General features: G+C 36.9%; 1 protein-coding gene across 2 annotated transcripts; it reads left to right on the top strand.

The window, feature by feature from the left end:
* The first annotated feature begins 4,337 nt into the window (after positions 1 to 4,337).
* Positions 4,338 to 19,275, top strand: HUB1 (histone mono-ubiquitination 1). Of its 2 annotated transcripts, none has more exons than XM_086644151.1 (19): positions 4,338 to 5,047; positions 7,488 to 7,649; positions 7,784 to 7,871; positions 8,911 to 9,138; positions 9,232 to 9,393; positions 11,209 to 11,402; positions 11,487 to 11,570; positions 11,687 to 11,806; positions 11,898 to 12,084; positions 12,174 to 12,334; positions 12,433 to 12,504; positions 12,792 to 12,868; positions 14,651 to 14,845; positions 15,321 to 15,393; positions 15,527 to 15,613; positions 16,325 to 16,462; positions 16,815 to 17,017; positions 17,107 to 17,272; positions 18,460 to 19,275. In XM_086644151.1, the coding sequence occupies exons 1-19, from the start codon at positions 4,934 to 4,936 to the stop codon at positions 18,589 to 18,591; spliced, it is 2,643 nt and encodes an 880-aa protein (XP_086500277.1). In that variant the 5' UTR covers positions 4,338 to 4,933; the 3' UTR covers positions 18,592 to 19,275. The 2 variants fall into 2 exon arrangements, with proteins under 2 accessions (XP_086500277.1, XP_086500278.1); XM_086644152.1 differs by lacking the exon at positions 4,338 to 5,047 and adding an exon at positions 6,542 to 6,738.
* The last annotated feature ends 43 nt before the right edge of the window (positions 19,276 to 19,318 follow it).

Genomic DNA, 19,318 nt, shown 5'->3' with positions numbered 1-19,318 from the left:
GCCCTGGGATACCTTGGCTCCACATGCATTTGATAACAATATCCCTTGGCTTGTTATTGGCGACATGAACTGCATCTTTGACCAATCTGAAAAGCTAGGAGGAAAAGTAGCCTCTCAGATGACTATCTCTAAGTGTAAGCAGACTATAAATGATCTGGGCCTACATGACATTGGTTTTATGGGATACCCGTATACTTGGTCAAACAAACAATTTAAAGGTAACCTCATTCAAGAGAGGCTCGACCGAGCTTTAGTTAATTACAAGTGGCTCACCATCCATCCCCAATCTAAACTTACCCATCTCCCTACTCTGGGTTCTGATCATAACCCTATGCTTTTCTCTACCAAACCCAACTCTTCTCTGGGGCGCAGACCTTTCAAATTCATTCGCACCTGGATGTCCCACCATAATTGTGCGCAGTTTATCAAAACTAACTGGATCACCCTTCCTAATCCCATCCAAACCAAGCTCAACTCCCTTGCCATCAAACTTTCTAAGTGGAATAAAGAAGTCTTCGGTCATATTGATAGTAGCATCAAAAGCCTCACTCAAAAACTGCAATCCATTAAAGATGTAGATAGATTCAAGGAAACCTTCACCCAGAACCCTTGTTCTCCAACAAGAGAGCCTGTGGAAAGAAAAATCGAGAATAGCGAATATCAAGTTAGGAGACAGAAACACTCAATACTTCCATGCTAAAGCTACCACGAGAAACCGCAAAAATTAGATCCATTCCATAAAAAAGGATGACAACTCATGGACCAATTATGAGGCGGAGATCTCCACAGTCTTTTCTAACCATCTTCATAATATCTCCTCGTCGGCCGGATCCACCTTGTCGGCTAACCTCATTGAGTGTTTCACTCCTCAGATTTCCCAATCCCAGAATGAGGTATTAATCGCTATCCCTGAGGTGGAGGAAATCTGGAAGGCCACGTTCTCTCTAAAACCAGGAGCAGCCCTGACCCAGATGGTTATCCTCCTCTTTTCTACCAAGCCAATTGGGATACGGTCAAGGAAGACATTATTCACCTGGTCTCCCTCTTCTTCAGAGAAGCAACTCTGCCGATGATGTCGAATCATACGCACATCTGTCTTCTTCCCAAAATCAAAACTCCCCAATCGCCTGCAGATTATAGGCCCATTAGTCTTCTCAACACCACTTATAAAATAATCACCAAAATCCTTGCCAATAGGCTCAATCCTATCTTAACTGATATTATCTCCCCTTTCCAGGCCACTTATGTTTCAGGTAGACAAATTACAGACAATATCATCATTAGCCAAGAGCTTATTCACTCCTATAAGAAAATCAAAGGAGCGAAAAGCTATTTTGGTCTCAAACTCGATATGTCCAAGGCTTTTGACCGATCGAATGGAACTATCTGGAGAGTGTTACGCATATGATGGGTTTTACCCCTAATTAGATTAAGCTCATTAGCATCTGCCTCACTACCAGTTCCATGGTTGTTCTCATTAATGGGCGTCCTGGCTTAACCTTCGATGTTAGTCGTGGGATTAGACAGGGCGACCCACTTTCGCCTTTCCTGTTCGCGATAGCCATAGAAGGCCTCAGTCGGCTTCTAGAGAAGAAGAAATAGCAATTCCTCCTTCATAGGCTTCCCTATACCTAATTCGGAGCTCACCATCAATCACCTTCTTTTTGCTAATGATTGTATTATCTTCGGGCAAAATTCTCTTGACAACATCTATAATCTTAAGCTTATTCTGAAAGAGTTCAGCGATGCTTCGGGACAGATGATCAACTATTCTAAATCTAATATCTTCTTCTCTAAAAACTCGCACCCGAAATTTAAACGTATGGTCATCCGGGAGCTCAAAGTCCACCACTCTTCTGCGGGTGATAAATACCTTGGCACTAATCTTTTCATTGACAGGAACAAAAAGTCTGCTTTCCAACCTCTTCTTACCCAAATTAAAATCAAGCTCGCCAAATGGCAATTTCATCTCCTCTCTCAAGCTGGTCGCTCGGTAGTTACTTCTACTATCGCAGCGATCGTTTCTCGATACCAAATGCAGTGCTTTGCCATCCCGAAAGGCATATGCGACAACATTGAGTCCCTTCAAAGGACTTTCTGGTGGGAAAAATCCAAAACGTTCCATACTATCAACTGGTCGACCATTTACAAGCCGCGTAAACTTGGAGGGCTGGGCTTTCGTCTTCCCCTTCTCGACAACCAGGCCTTCCTCAACAAGATTAACTAGCGTCTTATCAACAATCCTAATGATGTCTGGGTCCAAGTACTTAAAGGAAAGTACTTCCTCAAGTCTCATAAGCCCTCTCCTCCTAAAGCTAATCACTGGAAATCCATTACCAAACAGTTCAATCAGATAGAGGGCCTGATCTTCTGGGATATCAACAAAGGAGAAAATATTAATATCTGGCAGGACTTCTGGATTCCGAATCACCCCCCTCCCATTACTAACCAGAGTGGACCGAACCTTGAATGGGTAGCTCAACTAATAAATAATAATACCTGGAATATTAATGTTTTACAAAATTATTTTAACAGTGATATCTGCAGCTCAATCCTGAGCATAAACATTCAGAGTAACCAAGAGGATAAACCGACGTGGACGCTAACAAAATCAGGTAATTTTTCTATTAAATCTATGTACAATTTTCTGAGAATTGGAAGCGCAAATCTTATGCAGGATCAAAACGACTGGTTTTTAATATGGAATATGAATGCCATCCCTCGTGTTAAACTATTTATCTAGAAATGCTGCACCAACAGTTTATCAGTGAAGGCAAAAATAGGTAAATTCATCGAAAACTCATACTCTTGTATAAACTGTAGTGATAACGAAACATTAGACCACGTAATGCTTCATTGTACTTTTGCGAAAGCAATATGGTTCCACTTTCAGGTAAGAACAAATCAAATAATCACGACAAATCAATGGATACAACAATGGAAAAATTTAGATGAGGAACTTACTAATCTGTACGCCAAAATTCTTTGGTTATATGGAAAGCGTGATGTGAAAACTGCTTCAACACAAACAAACAAAATCCGAGACAAATGATAGACAGGATAAATAACACCTCTATTACGCCTCTCAAGATTGAATCTATTATCACTAACAAATGCAGGGAAAAAACTAAGCAACAAACATGGAGACCTCCATCGACACCATTCATTAAGCTAAACGTCGACGCCTCTTTTTCCACAATCTCAGAACTAGCCGGCATAGGATGTATCATTCGGGATGAAGACTCTAACTTCATTAGCAGCAACTGACACAGTTTGATGCCAGAACGCGGAAAAATGTGAAAGCATAGCCATCCTCGCCAGTATAAGATGGACCATACAGTTAAACATTACCCACACTCATATAGAGAGTGATAACCAAACACTAATACTTTTCATCAACGGTCAAAGTGTTGGACTCCACTGGCAATCCAAAAAGATTATGCAACAAGTGACGGATCTCAAAGACAAATCCGCCAGCATTATATTCACATTTGCTCCTAGAGAATGTAATGCTCAAGCAGACGCGCTTGCAAAATGGGGCAGAAGACATGGATACAGAAACGTTTGGAATGTTGTACCTCCCTTTATTTCTGCTTTACAGTAGAGACCTTGTACCTGTTTGTTTTGTTTATGTTGTTTCCTTTCATCAAAAAAAAAAAGTTCAAAAATAAATTATTTTTAAAATAATTAATAATGATTGTTTTTTTTAACATCTTATTGTTTTCATTTATGTTTAAAATTTTATCTCTCAAGCTATTTTAGTTTTCAATTTTTCTGTTTTTTTTTTTACTTTTAGTATTTAAGTTTTTAATGTATAGTTCAAATTATTTTGTTAACTTTTCGGTGTTTTAGCTTATGTAAAATATTTAGATAAAATAAAATTAACATATTTAATAATCAAATATTATTTCTTAATTTTTTCTTTGTTAATAGTATGTGTTGAGTGTGAAAGTGCCACCACTACTTCCATGATGGTCATAGATCTCTAGAAAGTTAAGATCTTCCTAAAATCTCGATCCAAACGACAAAACTTCTAATTTCGTGGATGCTGGAATTACAACTTCCATGATCCAAACACACGACAAAACTAACTTAATTTTTACTAATTTTATTCTTGACTAAACTAAGCAACACAATAAGATATTGTAATTAACGATGTTCCTTGTCGTAATAATCAATCACATTCTTTTTTCACTAGCCAATTGTACCACTATAACAGAGCGGTAAGATATAAATACTTTCTATGTTAAACTAAAAGAAAATTTGACTTTTAGAGTGCTGTCTCGGCACAATAATCAATATATTACCTCTTTCTCAAAAATAAAATAAAAGAAAATAAGCGAAATCTAGACAATCATTAGGTAGAGTTTAATTTTCCTCCTAAAAATGGAAGGAATTTCACCATTGTTTATTTTTGTGGGTTAGGGTGCATCTCAATTCTCAACCCAGCTGGCAGCCCGCTCGACCCGCCAGTTAGTATTTGGGTTTGTAGTCTTCTAGATATTTGTTCTCTTTTGGTTCAATGGAGTTTTAGAGAGAGAAAGAGACACATGAAGAGAGAGAAAGAGAGAATTCTAAACTCGACTGCAACTAAGCAAAAACCTAGAAAGATACCTTCATCACTTCTGTTCTATACTTGATTCATCTTTCTTCTTTAATCGCCAATACTTTCAAACTCTTTACAGTTTTGCTAATAAAATTAGGGTTTCCATCATTATCGCCATCCATCATATTACCTGCCCTAGGGGTTTTCACTCTTTCATATCTACCATCTTCGAAATAAAGGGGGATCTTTGTTGTTGATTATATTGCCCTTGTTATTATCAATTTGAAGAAAAAAAAACACTTTTTTTTTTTCATTTTCTTGACCTAAACCTAATGCGAGTTAAACAGTGGGACTTCGATAGTTTTTGATTTGATTGAATTTGTTTCGATGGAGAGTGCTGGTGAACCTGATCGGAAACGGCGTCATTTCAATCATATAACCCCCACTGCTGACACGGCTAAGAAGAATTCTTCGTTATTGCCTTCTTCTGAAGAGAAAAAGGTTGAATTTTTATGGAAATCCTTTGAGTTTGTTAATTTAATAGTTCTTAACTTACGGTTTACTCGTTGTTTGTGGCTTTTCTAATTAAATTTTGCTTTGTTTGGAGTAAATTTCTCTTCTGGGAGTAATTTCTTGTTCACAATTTAGGTTTCTATGGAAAACTCTAGGCAGTTTCTGAGTGTAGGTAATTTATTATGGTACCAATTTTATCAAGAAATTTAGGGTATTATTGTACTCCAGAAGTGTTATGCAATCAAACTATCAGGAGTTTTCTTTCAGCATAGATAAGGGTCAAAATACCCGGTAATTCTGGCTATTTATTTCTGAAGATTGTTCCGTTGGTATTCCTAACAATCGGTAGAGATGTTTTGATCTCACACTGTTCCAGTTTTGGATCCCATGACACGTATAATATTTGATTTTTCATAGTCGTGTCTTGGTTCTTTTTGCATTTCACGTGTGAGTTTAAGCGTATGCATAACTACACAATGAATGCATTTATTTAGTTATATATCTTCTTGTGAATTAAAATGCAATAAAGTGAATGAAGATTTCTTGTTAGGTATTGTATAACTAGACATCTGCGCACATTTTCCACGAAAAGAGCTATACACACAGTCATAGATATGAGTTTCTCAATCTCAATGTATTATCTTATTGGTAGGAGTCAAATTGCGAAGCTTTTAGTTCGTATAGGTTTACTTTTCTTGCTTCATCCTTTCTTTATTTCATAGATTGTCTGTTAGTGATTTATAGTAGGCATAATGGTTTTGAGGTGGAAATTTTGGGTTTTTTAAGTTACGATTGGGGGAAACTGGGAAAGATATGTTGCCCACATTCAAGCCCAGAGAGACTATATGTAGTTGCAGCTTGGGCAATGTTACTTGCATGGTTGTAGCAGTGATACTGTCGAGTTATTCATAACAAGTTACGGAATTAGGATATGAGCTTATAGTATGATGGGCAAAACACCTGTTATATATTAGAAAATCAGTTTTAAGGCTTAAAATGTTTCTGTAATAAGCATGAAGACTAACAGACTAACTATTATTTGCACTAAAATGATAGATGTGCTTTAACTTAAAAAACAAAAGCTAAATGTGTTTTGAGGACCAAAATATAATTAGGGTGTTGGAACATCTTGAGTTAGATAAGACCCATAAAAATATAAGATGGCCTGTGACTGTGTCAGTCAAATTCTAAATGTAATACTTAACTATAATGGATAATATCAATTGGGCCCATTAAAGCAAGTTGAGAATGGGCTAATAAGTAAGCCGTTAGAGGGTGTTATACAAGGTCATAAGTTTCTATTTAGGAGTTATTTTATATCTAAAAAGATTCCTGAGAAAGTTTAGTAGGTATTGGAGTATTTTTCATGGAGCTATTCCTAGTAAGATTTTTTTCTCTCTTTTAGTGAAACTATAGAGCTTAGAGAGAATTATTGTGAAGAATTGTTTTACTATTAATGAAGTTGCGAACTTGTTACGTCAGGGTGTTATTGGTATTATGCCAAAAAGAACAACGGGTAATCTATGGGAGACATTGAGACATTGACACACTCTTTAGTTGGTGATGTACTAATGACGATAGAAGTTCAAGTTGATTGACATATGTTTCTCTCACGAAGCACAACAGAAGACTAAACCCTACTTTCTTTGTCCGTAGGATGCACAAAGATTGATATGGAGGTATAATTGAAAAGTGAGAGAAAATTTCCCATTGATCAAGATGCTAGTTCAAACTGATCAACCGTACAACATTTATCATGTTCCTTCTTCACCGTTACATGCTCCACCTTCTAATAATGTGAAAATAGTTGTCAGAAGTTTTCTGGTTGATAATGTTACGTGTCTGATTTTGTATTAATTGCTCTATGCCCAAAGTTGGTAAACTATGCGTAATTACTAATAAATTCCAGTGCTTTTTCCTGTGAATCATAACACAGAGTATCAGTCAATAATGATATGTACACTGTACATGATGTTGATTCGTAATGTTATTTCTAGATGCATAAATCCCCTCCTGTCGTGTTAAGTAGGAATGTTTAGTTATTTGATCAATGATTGGTCATTACCATCACCAAAATTAATTCGTTGATTAGGTCACACAACTGAATCATAAGCTACAGAGCAAACAGACACAAGTAGATGAGAATAATCGTTCTATTTCCCAGTGGCTACCGAACTAAGAGACATATACCTTGGTGGCTACTGACCTATATTGGTTTAGCCCTTCGGGAGTTCCTCGAAAGTATGTTGCTAGAATTAGGCCTGCAAGCAACAACTATGGTACTGTTGTTTTGATCTCTTGAAAATTCTTCCATTTGTGCCAAATTAACAGGTTAAGTTCATCAAATGAATTTGGGTGCGCACTTTAATCCACTTGAGATTATTGACTCTCGATCTCTAATTAATTTAATTTTCATCGGGTGCTGTAGCTTGATACTGCCGTTCTACAATATAAAAATCAAAAGCTTTGTCAGCAATTGGAAGCTCACAAGGCTGAGTATTTTGCACTTGAGAGTACATATGCTCAGAGAAAAGATAAACAACAGGCTTATGGTGAAACCTTGACTGTTGTTCAGGCATCTTGGCATCAGGTACTTATTCTTGTCAAACATATTGTCTTAACATTTGTTTTGTGGCCTTCTACTTTATCTGCTTGGATCAACATCAGGATAAAAGGCCTTTTAAATTAGTCTGATGATAAGGAACTATTTTGTTTTTGTAACAGTTGGTTAACGACTTGGAATCACATTCCATCCATGGAAGAGGCTCGGTTAGCAATGGACAGGATGCTGCACAATCTTTGACATCAAATGGTGGGGAATATGATAACTTTCACACATGTGTTTCCATTTTTATTTACACTTTTCCGCCGCGTCCTACGGACGCGACAGATCCCTTTTGGCTAACGCCGTAACGTTCTGAAATTCTTTCCTGCAAATTATCAACTTCAATTATATTAGTAATGTTCATTCATCAAATTAATAGAGCAAGTTGCAGAGAAGAGGAGAGAGGGAGAGAAATAAAACCATATTTAGTGGAGAAAAATATGTGTGCGGGTGAGGGGAAGTGATTTGTGTAGTTTAGATTGTAACTGATTGCTCCCCACTAATTTCCCTTCCTCTCACGATTTCCTCCCATAATTGTTGGGTATCTAGTAAATGCCAACAATAGCCTTGCAGTCAATTTGTTAGAAGCTGGCATATCTGATAATATCTAATACAAATGAGGATATAAAAGTCCAATCGTAGTTTCAAGAAGTTAGAATTTAATTGTTGACACTAATACCCTTTTGTTTTGATTCGAATTACAAAAAGAGGATTTTATATCGGCCGTCGGATCTTATCTCTATCAAACTCTTAACAAACATGAACGGCCAGACTTGAACCTCACATAACCGACGCGAACTTAACTCATTAGGCATTAAACTATTTATACGAGAATAAGTACCTTTTATTAATTGTTTCTCTATCGGAATCAAGATAAACTAGGAGAGAAACTTATCCTTCTAACACAATATATGGCAAAGGAGCGGGAGACCTCTTATTCAATTTGCATATATAGCTAGCAGAGCTTCAGTTCCTTTGGCGACTTATCTTTCTTTAATGCTTTCCCCATTTTATACAATGTTATGATAGACATATGATTGTACGCAGCTTGTTATTTTCGTAGTCTCTAATACCTCTGACATTACGTTTAAAACTCCTCCGAAAATTTAGCTGTCTTAGGTTCTCGGAATTCTGTCCCTGACCCTAGTGACAGAATAGTTTTGGATGTCACAATATTTCATCTCAACTCATTGCTCAGCATTATGAAAATATAAAGTTGTAATGCTGTCCTTTTTGCATATTGCAGATGAGGCAGCATCTTCCGCAGAGAATACTTTTCTTTGCCGGCTCCTAGAGACGGGTGCAACTGATAGCTGCTCTGCGAATAACTATCCTAATCATATTGGAGACGGTAACTGTACATCAGTTTCGACGCCCTTGAACATCTTGCGAAATATTGTACTTGCCATTAATGAGTTGTGGAAGACGCAGGATCAAGTTTGTGCTACACTTCTGAATAAACTTCCGAAAGAGGGTATACTTATATGGGCTGACATACATTTGTTTATCCCGCTACTTTGCAGCTTTTGTGTAGTTTCTTAGTTTCATTTTTGTTGGTTCACTTTAGATTCAGATAGGCAAAATCGTACTCGGGATTTAGTTGATGAAGTGAAGAACTTAAGAGTAGCTTTAGGAGATCTTCATTTGAAGCATAGGTCAGTGGTAAAAGAAGTGCAGAGCCAGCGGGGCTCTAGTGCGAAGAATAAAGCTGATTTGAAATGTTTGGAAGGTAATAACATTTTTCATTTCCTTCTATCTTCTTTTTCTTTAGCTTTCTTGATATGTTTTACATAGCTCAGGTTGTGTTGTTTCTTCAACGGATATGAGTATGGACATGAGTTCAGTTATGTGCAAATTACTTGTATAATATGGATTCCGTGCCTTTACCTCTTTAGTAAAATCAGATCTTAAAACAAGTTCTTTCCTTATTCAGACTTGTTTGTTGAGCTGCAGTAACATCTACTCGAGAGGACTTGTTCTTAGATCTAACTCTGTTGGAAGCACAAAAGCATGTAAAAATAATTAAAATTATGCATGATGTTTCAGATTTTGGATTATTCAGAAAAACAAACACAACCTTAGTCTTTGGACGTTTTTTTGTATTTCACAAACATAGTTACCATCTTTATATTTTTTTGGTAGCACTGGCATTGGTTATATTATCATATGATGTGGCAGGATCAAGCTACCTCTTTTCCTCCAATTTCACAGTTTGTGAACTCGAATACTCTTTTGTTTGCTTATTCAGAAACAGTGAAGGCCGTGTGACATTTTCCACGCATTATAATAGTTAGAACTTAGAAGTTTGTATGTGGTCAATGGGCGTTGAACTTGAGTTTTAGTATCCAAAGGAGATGAATTATGGATTGTGGATATTCATTCATGTTACGGAGATCTTCGCAGTTGGCACTCCTGATGTGAAACAAATTATGTGCTAATACTCAGGGCACCTTCCTCCTATACATTACTATATTTTATTAATTGAACCATTGAAGTATAGGATTAATTAGGGTGGTCCATGTGTATCTAGGTATTTGTTTATCGATACATGCGCCTAAAGTAATGTTTATGAATCTTCACTAGGCATTTATATGGATTTTGTTGTCAAATAATTACAGAGGAATTTTCCTTCAAATCCTGCTATACTAAACCCTTGATTATCACCCATCTCACAAGTGCTTAATAGTTAATAAATTTATGTTGTTAGCCGAGAAAGTGATGAACGTTGTAATTGTCTTTTCTGTGCACTTCAGTTTTTCCATGTTGTCGGCCTGGGGCTAGGTAGTCGAAAGCATTACCGATCTTAGCTAAAAAATTTGGTTCCTAAGGAGCCAGACTACCCAAAATGGCCATTTATTCTTTAGTTTTCGGTTGACTACTTTAATCTTTTGTATTATAATATGCTTAAATAGAGGCGTGGAAGTAAATATCATGAATAGTAATAAATTATTACGGCATGGAGGGATGGGAGGAAGATATCTGGGGTGCTGTTATGTGGTAAGAGGCGATCACCATGGCGCACCCATGCAAGCAGAGGCGTGGCTAGAGGCTCACCAACTCACCTTGCAAGTAAATGTCATGAATAGTTATAAGTTATTAAAAGACGGCATGGAGGGATGGGAGAAAGATATCTGGGGTGCATTTCCGTGGTAAGAGGTGATCACGATGGCGCACCTATGCAAGCAGAGGCAAGGCTAGAGGCTCACCAACTCACCTTGTCCAGCACCTCAATTTTTGTTGAAACTTTGAATGAATATATTGAGAAAAAAAGTAAATATTCTCCATTTCTGTATGTTGCTTATAGGGCTCACCCTACTAGATTTGACCGGTTAAGTATTTTTATGAGTAGTTATGCTTCAATGTTAAGAATGGTATAAAATTACATGTTTCTGATACTCGAGAGGGTAGCAGTTTTTTTAACTTACTGGAAATCTGTCTCTTGAGTGCTTTTAAAGTTCTTAAGATTGTCACTTATTGTTTGTGTAGTTCAAATATACAACTTGAACGTTCATTATCCATGCTCACTTTGCTGGAAATTTTGAAGGGGAATTGAAGAGCACTTTAGCGGAGTTGGAAGAAAGCAACTCCAAGTTAGCAACCCTGAAAGCACAAAAAGATGCTGCCAAAGGTTCATCTTTCCCTGTCTTGAGCTTTGGGAATAAACACACATCTGGAGATAAGACTAGAGATAAGCAAAAAAATTTGCAAGAAATGGAGTCTATGTTGAAGGAGTTGGTGGTATTTCCAGACTTCTAATTCCGTCTTGTTATGTTTTACTTCTCAAGGTCTCTTCTGAATGTGTATAATTGATCATTGAAACAGGAGTTGGCTTCATCTCGACTGCGGGAACTCAAGAGTGTTCATGAAGAAAGGATAGGAATTCTAAAGAAGTTGGCAGGTCTGCAGGTCAGGATTCTTTAGTTTCTGTGACGATTGACACTCCTACTAGTACTATAATACTCAATTACTTATACTGTTCTAGATTCGCATTACATTTTTTAATTTGTAATTTTGATCGACAGAAAACTTGGAAGAATTGGAAATATATTACTTCATCGAAAGCCTACCTCTTGTTGAACGATCAGGTCCAAAAATCAAAAGCGGAGGTTATCCGCTGTCGTGAATTACTTGAGAAACTACAGGTGTTAATTTTGAAATCTTATTTTTTGGTTCTCCAGGTGGCTGTTTTTATCAGTTCCAGTTTCTGACATACACTTTGTTTACTTTTTGTAGGTGGAGAAGGAAAACTTTGCCTGGCGGGAGGCTGAAATGAGTGTAAAAGTTGATATAGCAGATGTTTTCCGAAGAGCTTCTGCAGATGCCGATTCTCACATATGTGATCTAGAAAGAGAGATACAGAAACACATTGACCAAAGAAATCTTTTTGACAATAAACTAGAAGAGGCTTCAAGAGAACCAGGTGCAATTCTGAGGTGTACTCTTCAGTTTCTATGAACTCTAAGTAATTTCCAGTGTGTACAATAACATTTATGAGTTTTTTTACATCAGGAAGGAAAGAAATAATTTCTGAGTTTAAAGCTTTGCTTTCTTCATTCCCCAAGAACATTAGTAATATGCAAAGTCAATTGCGTAAATACAAAGAAGATGCTGCAGAGGTTCATTCATTGCGTGCAGAAGTTCAGTCTGTGTCTGATATTCTTGATAGGAAGGTGATTATCCTTTATTTATCTATAGAATATACATGCACCTATATTGCCATTTTCTCTGAGCTGCACATTGGTAGGCTAATTGTGGCATTTTTCTGCAGGTAAATGAGTTACAAAAACTGTCTCGAAGATCTGATGAGCAGGACACAGAAATTCAAAATTTGAAAGCTGTGGTATGGTGTCAGTCCATGATTTTGTTTTGGTGTTTTGTTTAATATCTATGTTGTAATGGCCAGTGATTACCCATGTATACACTGAAATAAAGTGAAAAGCACAAGTCACATTTATATATGCAGCAAAAGAGTTATCATGGGAATGTTTTCTTTTGTTTCATTGTACTTCTAACATCAAGTTACTGTTGTGGTAAATGAGCCCTGATTTTTAATCTCAGTACATTATTTTTATTTGGCAAAACACCGGGGGTTGAGTAAATATCAGTAATTTATCTTGTTTGTTACAGGTTCATGATTTGAAGGAGAGTGATCATGAGCTGGAGCTGTTTGTGGAAATGTATAGGCTTGAATCAACTGATACGAGGTTAGACTTTCTATGCTGTGACCCAATAGTATTTCCTTACTAAGTACTCGCTGCTTGTTTCCGCAGTTTCGTTCATTAAACTATGATGTATCAACAATTTTTTTTGAGTATCCATTGTTTTGGATAGGTCACATGTAAAATTATTAGCAAAAAAGTGGTCATTTGCTGATGAAAATCGACCCGACTCTAAGCGTCAGATCCTTTTCTATTTTGGTTCTGTTTTTCTACTTCTTTATTTGTTCCCTTTGTTTAATGCATGATATGTGGGATAGTTATCTTCTTTAGCTTCCTAGATTGAGTGAAAAATGTAACAAAAAAATGATTGAGTTTAGGGAAACCCTTCCATCTTTAAAGAGGCCTTAGTTGATTTATTTTAGAGGTAGAGCTCAAAAGTTCAGAAAATTAAGCAGAGTTCTTGTTAAGTGTCTTTTATGAGACCTGGATTTATTAGTAAAGTATTTATATTTAGTGATTGTTTAATTTATTTCTTTTCGTATAATATAAATTCAAATTTTCAAAAAAAAAACAGTATTTTCATGCGTATCCCCTGCGTAAAGCTTTGGTGCATGCATTTTCATCAAATTGGTGATAGAGCCAATGGTTTTGGGGCGAATATATTGGCTTCAATGAGGGCAACCAAAATGTGGGAAGCTTGCATTAACAATAGCAGGGATGATGTTTTGTGGATGGACGTAGATGTTAGTTAGTTGAAGTCAAGAATAATATAAAACCAACAAGACTCGGAGAAATGGCGTACCAGATGGCTATGCTAGCAGCACACATTCAGCCACCCAAATCACCCCCAGCAGATCATCCTTTTGCTGTAGGAAAACCCCTTGCTGACAAGGGCACAGGTTTGCCAAGCCCCATGAGTTACTTGGGGAAATTCAATTGAAACCCAACATCCCACAACCATGAAGAGCAGTGTTAAGCCGAGTTCAAGCAAAACCTAATGCATGCCCCATTACTGAGCGCACCAAGGACAACCAACCCAGGGTGTTTCCCGCAAGGCATTAATTCCACTCCTCTTTATACAGGGTGTTGTTTTTTTTTTTTGGAAGAAGTATACAGGGTGTTGTTCGCGACAACAAATCCTTGACTCCACTTTATACTGAACAAAGTTAGTTGCCGGTGATGGGTTATGGATTTCTTCCTTACAAGCGCGAGAAGTTTAAACTTCTTAGAAGCTCCCAATGAAGATAATCGAAACATGGAGAAACTAATTAGTTGCCTTCCAATGATTACATGTACATAAATGCAAAAGTCGAGAGCTAACTCTTTTCAAGGGTGGATGGGAATAGCTGTGTTCCTTGGTCCTCCCCTTCGTCCCTTTTCTCTTTCATATTAATTCAAATTATTCAAAAAAAAGGGTGGATGGGTGATGAACACCAACCCTAGTCAGCTCTTCCTTTTTTCTGTTATTTTTATTTTTCTTTTCTTACTTCTCATTGTTTCCTTTTTATTTAATGCATTGATTAAGGAAATTTGTCATTTTTTTTAGTTTCTTAGATTGAGACAGATGTAACTAGAAATATACTGGAGTTAGGGAATTCCCTCTATCTGTAAGTAGGCCTCAGTTGATTTTTGTTAAAGGTAGAGTTTTAGAATATCAAATAGTGTTCGAGTTCAGTTCTTTGCTATGAAGACTTAGTATATTAGAAAGTATTTATTGTTAATGAATGTTTGATTTGTTTTTGTTGAAAAACCAGGTATTTCCTCGTTCACATCAGTTTCGTATAAAATGGGTTGGCATGCATTGACAATTTGCTTATGATTGTGCAGAGAGGTCATAGAAGCTAAGGATTTGGAATATCAGGCATGGGCAAATGTTCAAAGTCTTAGAGTTTCGCTTGACGAACACAGCTTGGAACTGCGTGTCAAAGAAGCAAATGAAGCTGAAGCCACGTCGCAACAAAGGCTAGCCACAGCTGAAGCAGAGACTGCTGATCTCAGGCAAAAGTCTGAAGCTTGTCGGAGGTTAGCGTTTTTCTAGAATATTCATTCATTAGCTTCCATTATGTGCTTACATGATGAGGTCTTCTTCCTTTCCTTCTCCTACTCCTCCTCCCAAAAAGGAAATAAACATATAAAGCCAACATTTTTATTTGACCTTCGAAACAAACCTAATGTCTTCTTCTTGTCTACAAACTAGCTCCTCTATTTCCACCAGTTTCTCCGCCACTGATAGCAGAATCTTGAACCTTCTTCTGCTTTCGAAATTTTCATCAGTTGGTCACAGTGTGTTCTGTTCTCACTTCTCATTCTTGAGCTTTCTAACTTTTACGTAATTTCTATTGCTCTGATATAGAAAAGGTCAATTTACAGTTAATGACTTCATTACTTTTGTATGGTTTCAACTTTCAAGTGAAGTTATTTTTGCTTACCGTGACTCCACATTCTAACCCAAATGATCTGCAAAATTAACAAACTTTATATTTCATTTCTGAGTCAGGGACATATCCGTACTCTCCGAAGTTCTCAAATCCAAACATGAAGAAGGCGAGGCTTACTTATCGGAGATAGAGGTCTGTTTGTTATCGTTGTTCCTTTTCCCTGAAAATGCTGCTCTGTTCTCTTTTGATCAGCCACCTGCGTACGGGATGCCTCCAGTTTAGTGGACCATGACTAAGACCAACCTGTGTATTTTGTTACCTGCAGTCAATTGGGCAGGCATATGAAGATATGCAGACTCAAAACCAGCAACTACTGCAACAAATTACAGAGAGAGATGATTGTAACATCAAGGTGTGAAGTGAATTCCAGTCAAATCTTTTATGCTTCTAACATGTTTTTTGTTTGTTTTGGAAATATCAACTTGTTTGTCTTTCATATATGAGGTTCCTCTTGTACGAAAATTTACAACGTTCATCTGCTCTCCATTGCTGCCAAACTAGGTGTTAGATGGAGAAAATGATTCACTTATTAAGTTATTATCCTTTTCTCATTATCCGAATCTGGTGCAAACGTCCAAGGGTAGGCTCACGGGCATCTCATGTTATCATGCTGGCCTGTTGAAGAAGATATATACTCATTGTCTCAATTGTCTCATGGTGTTTTAACTCTGGTTTGAATAAGATATCGTCACTGCTGGAGTCAAAAATAGAGCAGATACCATAATCAGGGTGTCAATAATCTTAACAGCAGCTTGTGAAGATTAGTGTTTCTCCTTAATATGATTCTAGTGTGGTGTTATTCATCTCGTCATCCTGGAATGCTTGTTCTCTTTTATGTGAGAAGTTTTTTCCTATTATATCCCATCCACAAGCATGTCCTACTGTTATGCTAAAAGATCTTTAAGTGGGTAACTCTTTGAAGGGCCCAAATAGCATCACAGAACGTGTAAATATACTGATGCTTTTACATGCCTAAAGGCAAAATCCTTTAGTTTTTCTTACTAGTTTCAATACTCTTCAGTCCTCGAAGGCAAACTAATTGATTCTGTTATCCTGTTTTCAGCTTGTTTTGGATGGTGCGAAGGCAAGGCAGTTTGAGGAATCTTTGCGCATGGAAAAACAAATCAAAGAAAAGGATTTACAGCAAGCTAATGCATCTCTGGAATTTTATGAGCTCAAAGGAGCACGAATCAATGAGCAGGTATACTGAAGTTAATGTGAATTCAAAACCAAATCTGTTCTCAGCATTATGATGTAGGAAAATCATGGCTGGATTGGCTTGGTGTTATTAGGTTGCCACGAGGCCCGTAAGGGGGGCTTAAATTAGGGATTTTGTAAGTGTTTAGTGTTATTAGGACATCTGAAGTAGGCTAGACTATTAGGGTAGCAATTGCCTATAAGATATAGCCTCTTTTAGTATTTTCTTTACCGGTCTTGGAATTGTTTAAACAAATCATGTTTTCTAGTTGTTAAACCTAACTTCTTACTTTATTTTAGTCTTCCACAACACTAAATTACTTACTGATTTAAATTCATTGATGCTTGCTTTGCAGCTACGTATGTGCTCAGAACAAGTTCAGAAGGTTGCAGAGGATAGATCGCAAAACTCGGCTGTTTCTGATAACATCCAGAAGAAGTTGTATGATGTCAAAAGAGATTCACGCCGTCTAAGGGAAGCCTTGGACAAATCCCTTGCCAAGGCTGAGAAAACTCGAAAAGATGTCGTAGAGTTGCGTATTGAACTAGAGAGAGCAAGGTAAATTACTCGTACCAACCTACTGTGTTCTCATTCAAATGTATGCGAGGGTTTACTAAGATAGGTTTTTAAATGCTTACGTTCACAAGATTTAACAAGAAAAGGATAGAGGAAGAGTTAGAAGCCATGTCCAGAAAAGCTACTCATCTAAGAGCAGAAACCCAGGCATCATCTGTCGTTGAAAAGCTGAAGCAAGAAGCTAGTGAGTACAGGGTGATACTCAAATGTAGTATCTGCCACGAAAGACCAAAGGAGGTATGCACTTCATGAAATATCTAGTAATTTATGGTCTTCACACACTTAACATTCACGCTAACGAACACTGTTTCCAACTTTCCATATCAATCGGGCACTATTGGAACAAAATAACTTATTTTAAGACTTCTACCTCTGTACCATCTACTTCGGGCTCCTATCAAAATTAGGTTCATGATTTGATGCTAAGATGATCAAATTTTGTTTTTAGGGCATGAAAGCTTCTGTTGCATTTTTTTTGTTTGTTTTTTTTAATTTAAAGTTTGAATTAATATTGAGAGAAAAAGAATACAAACGGGAAAGAAAAAAGGAAAAGAGATGGTTTACATCACTTACATATTATTTATTACACCATCCTTTTCAAAATGAAGTCAAAATAAGACCAATCTTCAGCCCAACCTAAGTTTCTACTCCAATGAAACAACAACCCGAGGATGTCTTCCACTTCTAAGTTGAAAGTAGCGTAAGAGTCCTTGAAAATGCCATCATTCCTTGCTTTCCAGATTGACCAACAAATGTCTTCTGTTACATAATTTTTTACTTTCATGATATCAGATCGATGGTTGGTTCTAATGTGACAATACTTCATCTTGCATCTCGAATACATGAACAATTTGATGGTTGAGTAAAAACCTTCCGAATTGGAATTGATAAAATTTGAAGATTAACCATACGGCTCATGAGTCATAAGTCATAACTAAGTAAGAACCATAATTTTGGGAAACCTGTTTTGTGTCGGCTGGATTGGCTTATCTGATTCAGTTCCTAGCTTTTCAAAATGATTGCCTCTCCAAATCACCCTTTTCTTAGTTAAGTTATGTTATCTATACAAACTATGAAGAACTCATGTAGTGGAATATTAGAAGTTACTTGCCAAAGCTTTTTCCAAGCTTTTAATGGAAAACTCCAAGATGACTTCAGCAGAGGACTTATTAGAATCTTGACATATTTCCATGAAGATGATAAACACAGAAACTTCAAGATGTCAGTGAATTTGGTTAGATCTAGACTTGAATATTACTGAAAATTCTTAAAACATCCCTTGACTTTTGCTTCTGAAAGAGCCCTAGTGCTTGTCACGCCTCAGGCCTTGAACTAGTTTATTTGTTCTCTGTATTGATTGAGCTAGATCTAATTATTTATCGTATCATATCTTGTAATCGTGCTTTTTCTCTTCTTTCTGTCAGGTTGTCATCACCAAATGCTACCATCTCTTCTGCAGCACCTGTGTCCAAAGAATTCTTGAAACTCGACACCGCAAGTGTGCAGTTTGCTCAGCTAGTTTCGGGCGAAACGATGTGAAACCTGTCTATATTTGAAAGAAAGGCATCTTTGCAAGCTCTCCAGAAGCTGCTCATCTCCTGGGCTTAAAACCCTGACCAGGTTCATTGCCTTGTGAAAATCCAGAAGTATGTAAAAAATAAAAGATAAAATGAAAAATTATATAATTAGGGGTAGAAACCAGTGATTCTTGCAGCTTTTTACTCAACCAATAGGGAAAGCTCACCCTTGTATGAGAACCAATGGTTGAGTTTTTTACTCATCTTTGTAAATTCTGGGTTTTTCTTCTCCATTTTCAACCGCTTGGAACAATTGGAACGCAAAAATCGATTATTTTGCAGATCATCCGAAGAAATCTGTTTTCGCCTCGTTCGGTGCGTACGTTCAACTGAGTTCCAAATCCTGTTATACCCATCTTTATGCAGAAGTTTTGGTTTGGTAGCAGACTAGTTATGAAAATTTGAAACTACTGTTGTTTGTGCTTTTAATGTTCCAGTTGAAAAGTAATTTGGGTTTAGGTTATTTTCATTCTTTTGTGGGTATGTCTTAGCAAGGTAATCAACATAGTATATGATTTCGGACCAATATAATACTGTCCTTTCTGGGAGGTCTGTAGTTTTTTAGGGTTTGCATCTGAATAATTTTACCCATTGTGGTCTCATGTGTAAAGCTTAGATTTAATCTTGTTGTGTTCAATAATAGGAAATTAGGTTGCACATCAAGCTGGGTTCTCTTATTTTAATAGATCGATACTGGTTTATGTAT

Source organism: Eschscholzia californica, unplaced genomic scaffold (assembly GCF_041429995.1).
Source record: "Eschscholzia californica isolate CP2 unplaced genomic scaffold, dmEscCali1.0.p SCAF_5, whole genome shotgun sequence".
NCBI classification, from domain to species: domain Eukaryota; kingdom Viridiplantae; phylum Streptophyta; class Magnoliopsida; order Ranunculales; family Papaveraceae; genus Eschscholzia; species Eschscholzia californica.
Note: the sequence above shows the minus strand (reverse complement) of the source record. Positions and strands in the feature narration are given on the sequence as shown.

Coding starts and splice junctions, on each gene's coding strand:
- HUB1 (XM_086644151.1), top strand. CDS start 4,934: ATGGAGAGTGCTGGTGAACCTGATCGGAAACGGCGTCATTTCAATCAT. Junction 11,571..11,686: donor AGAAGTTGGCAGGTCTGCAG/GTCAGGATTCTT, acceptor TTTGATCGACAG/AAAACTTGGAAGAATTGGAA. Junction 12,085..12,173: donor AGAGGCTTCAAGAGAACCAG/GTGCAATTCTGA, acceptor TTTTTACATCAG/GAAGGAAAGAAATAATTTCT.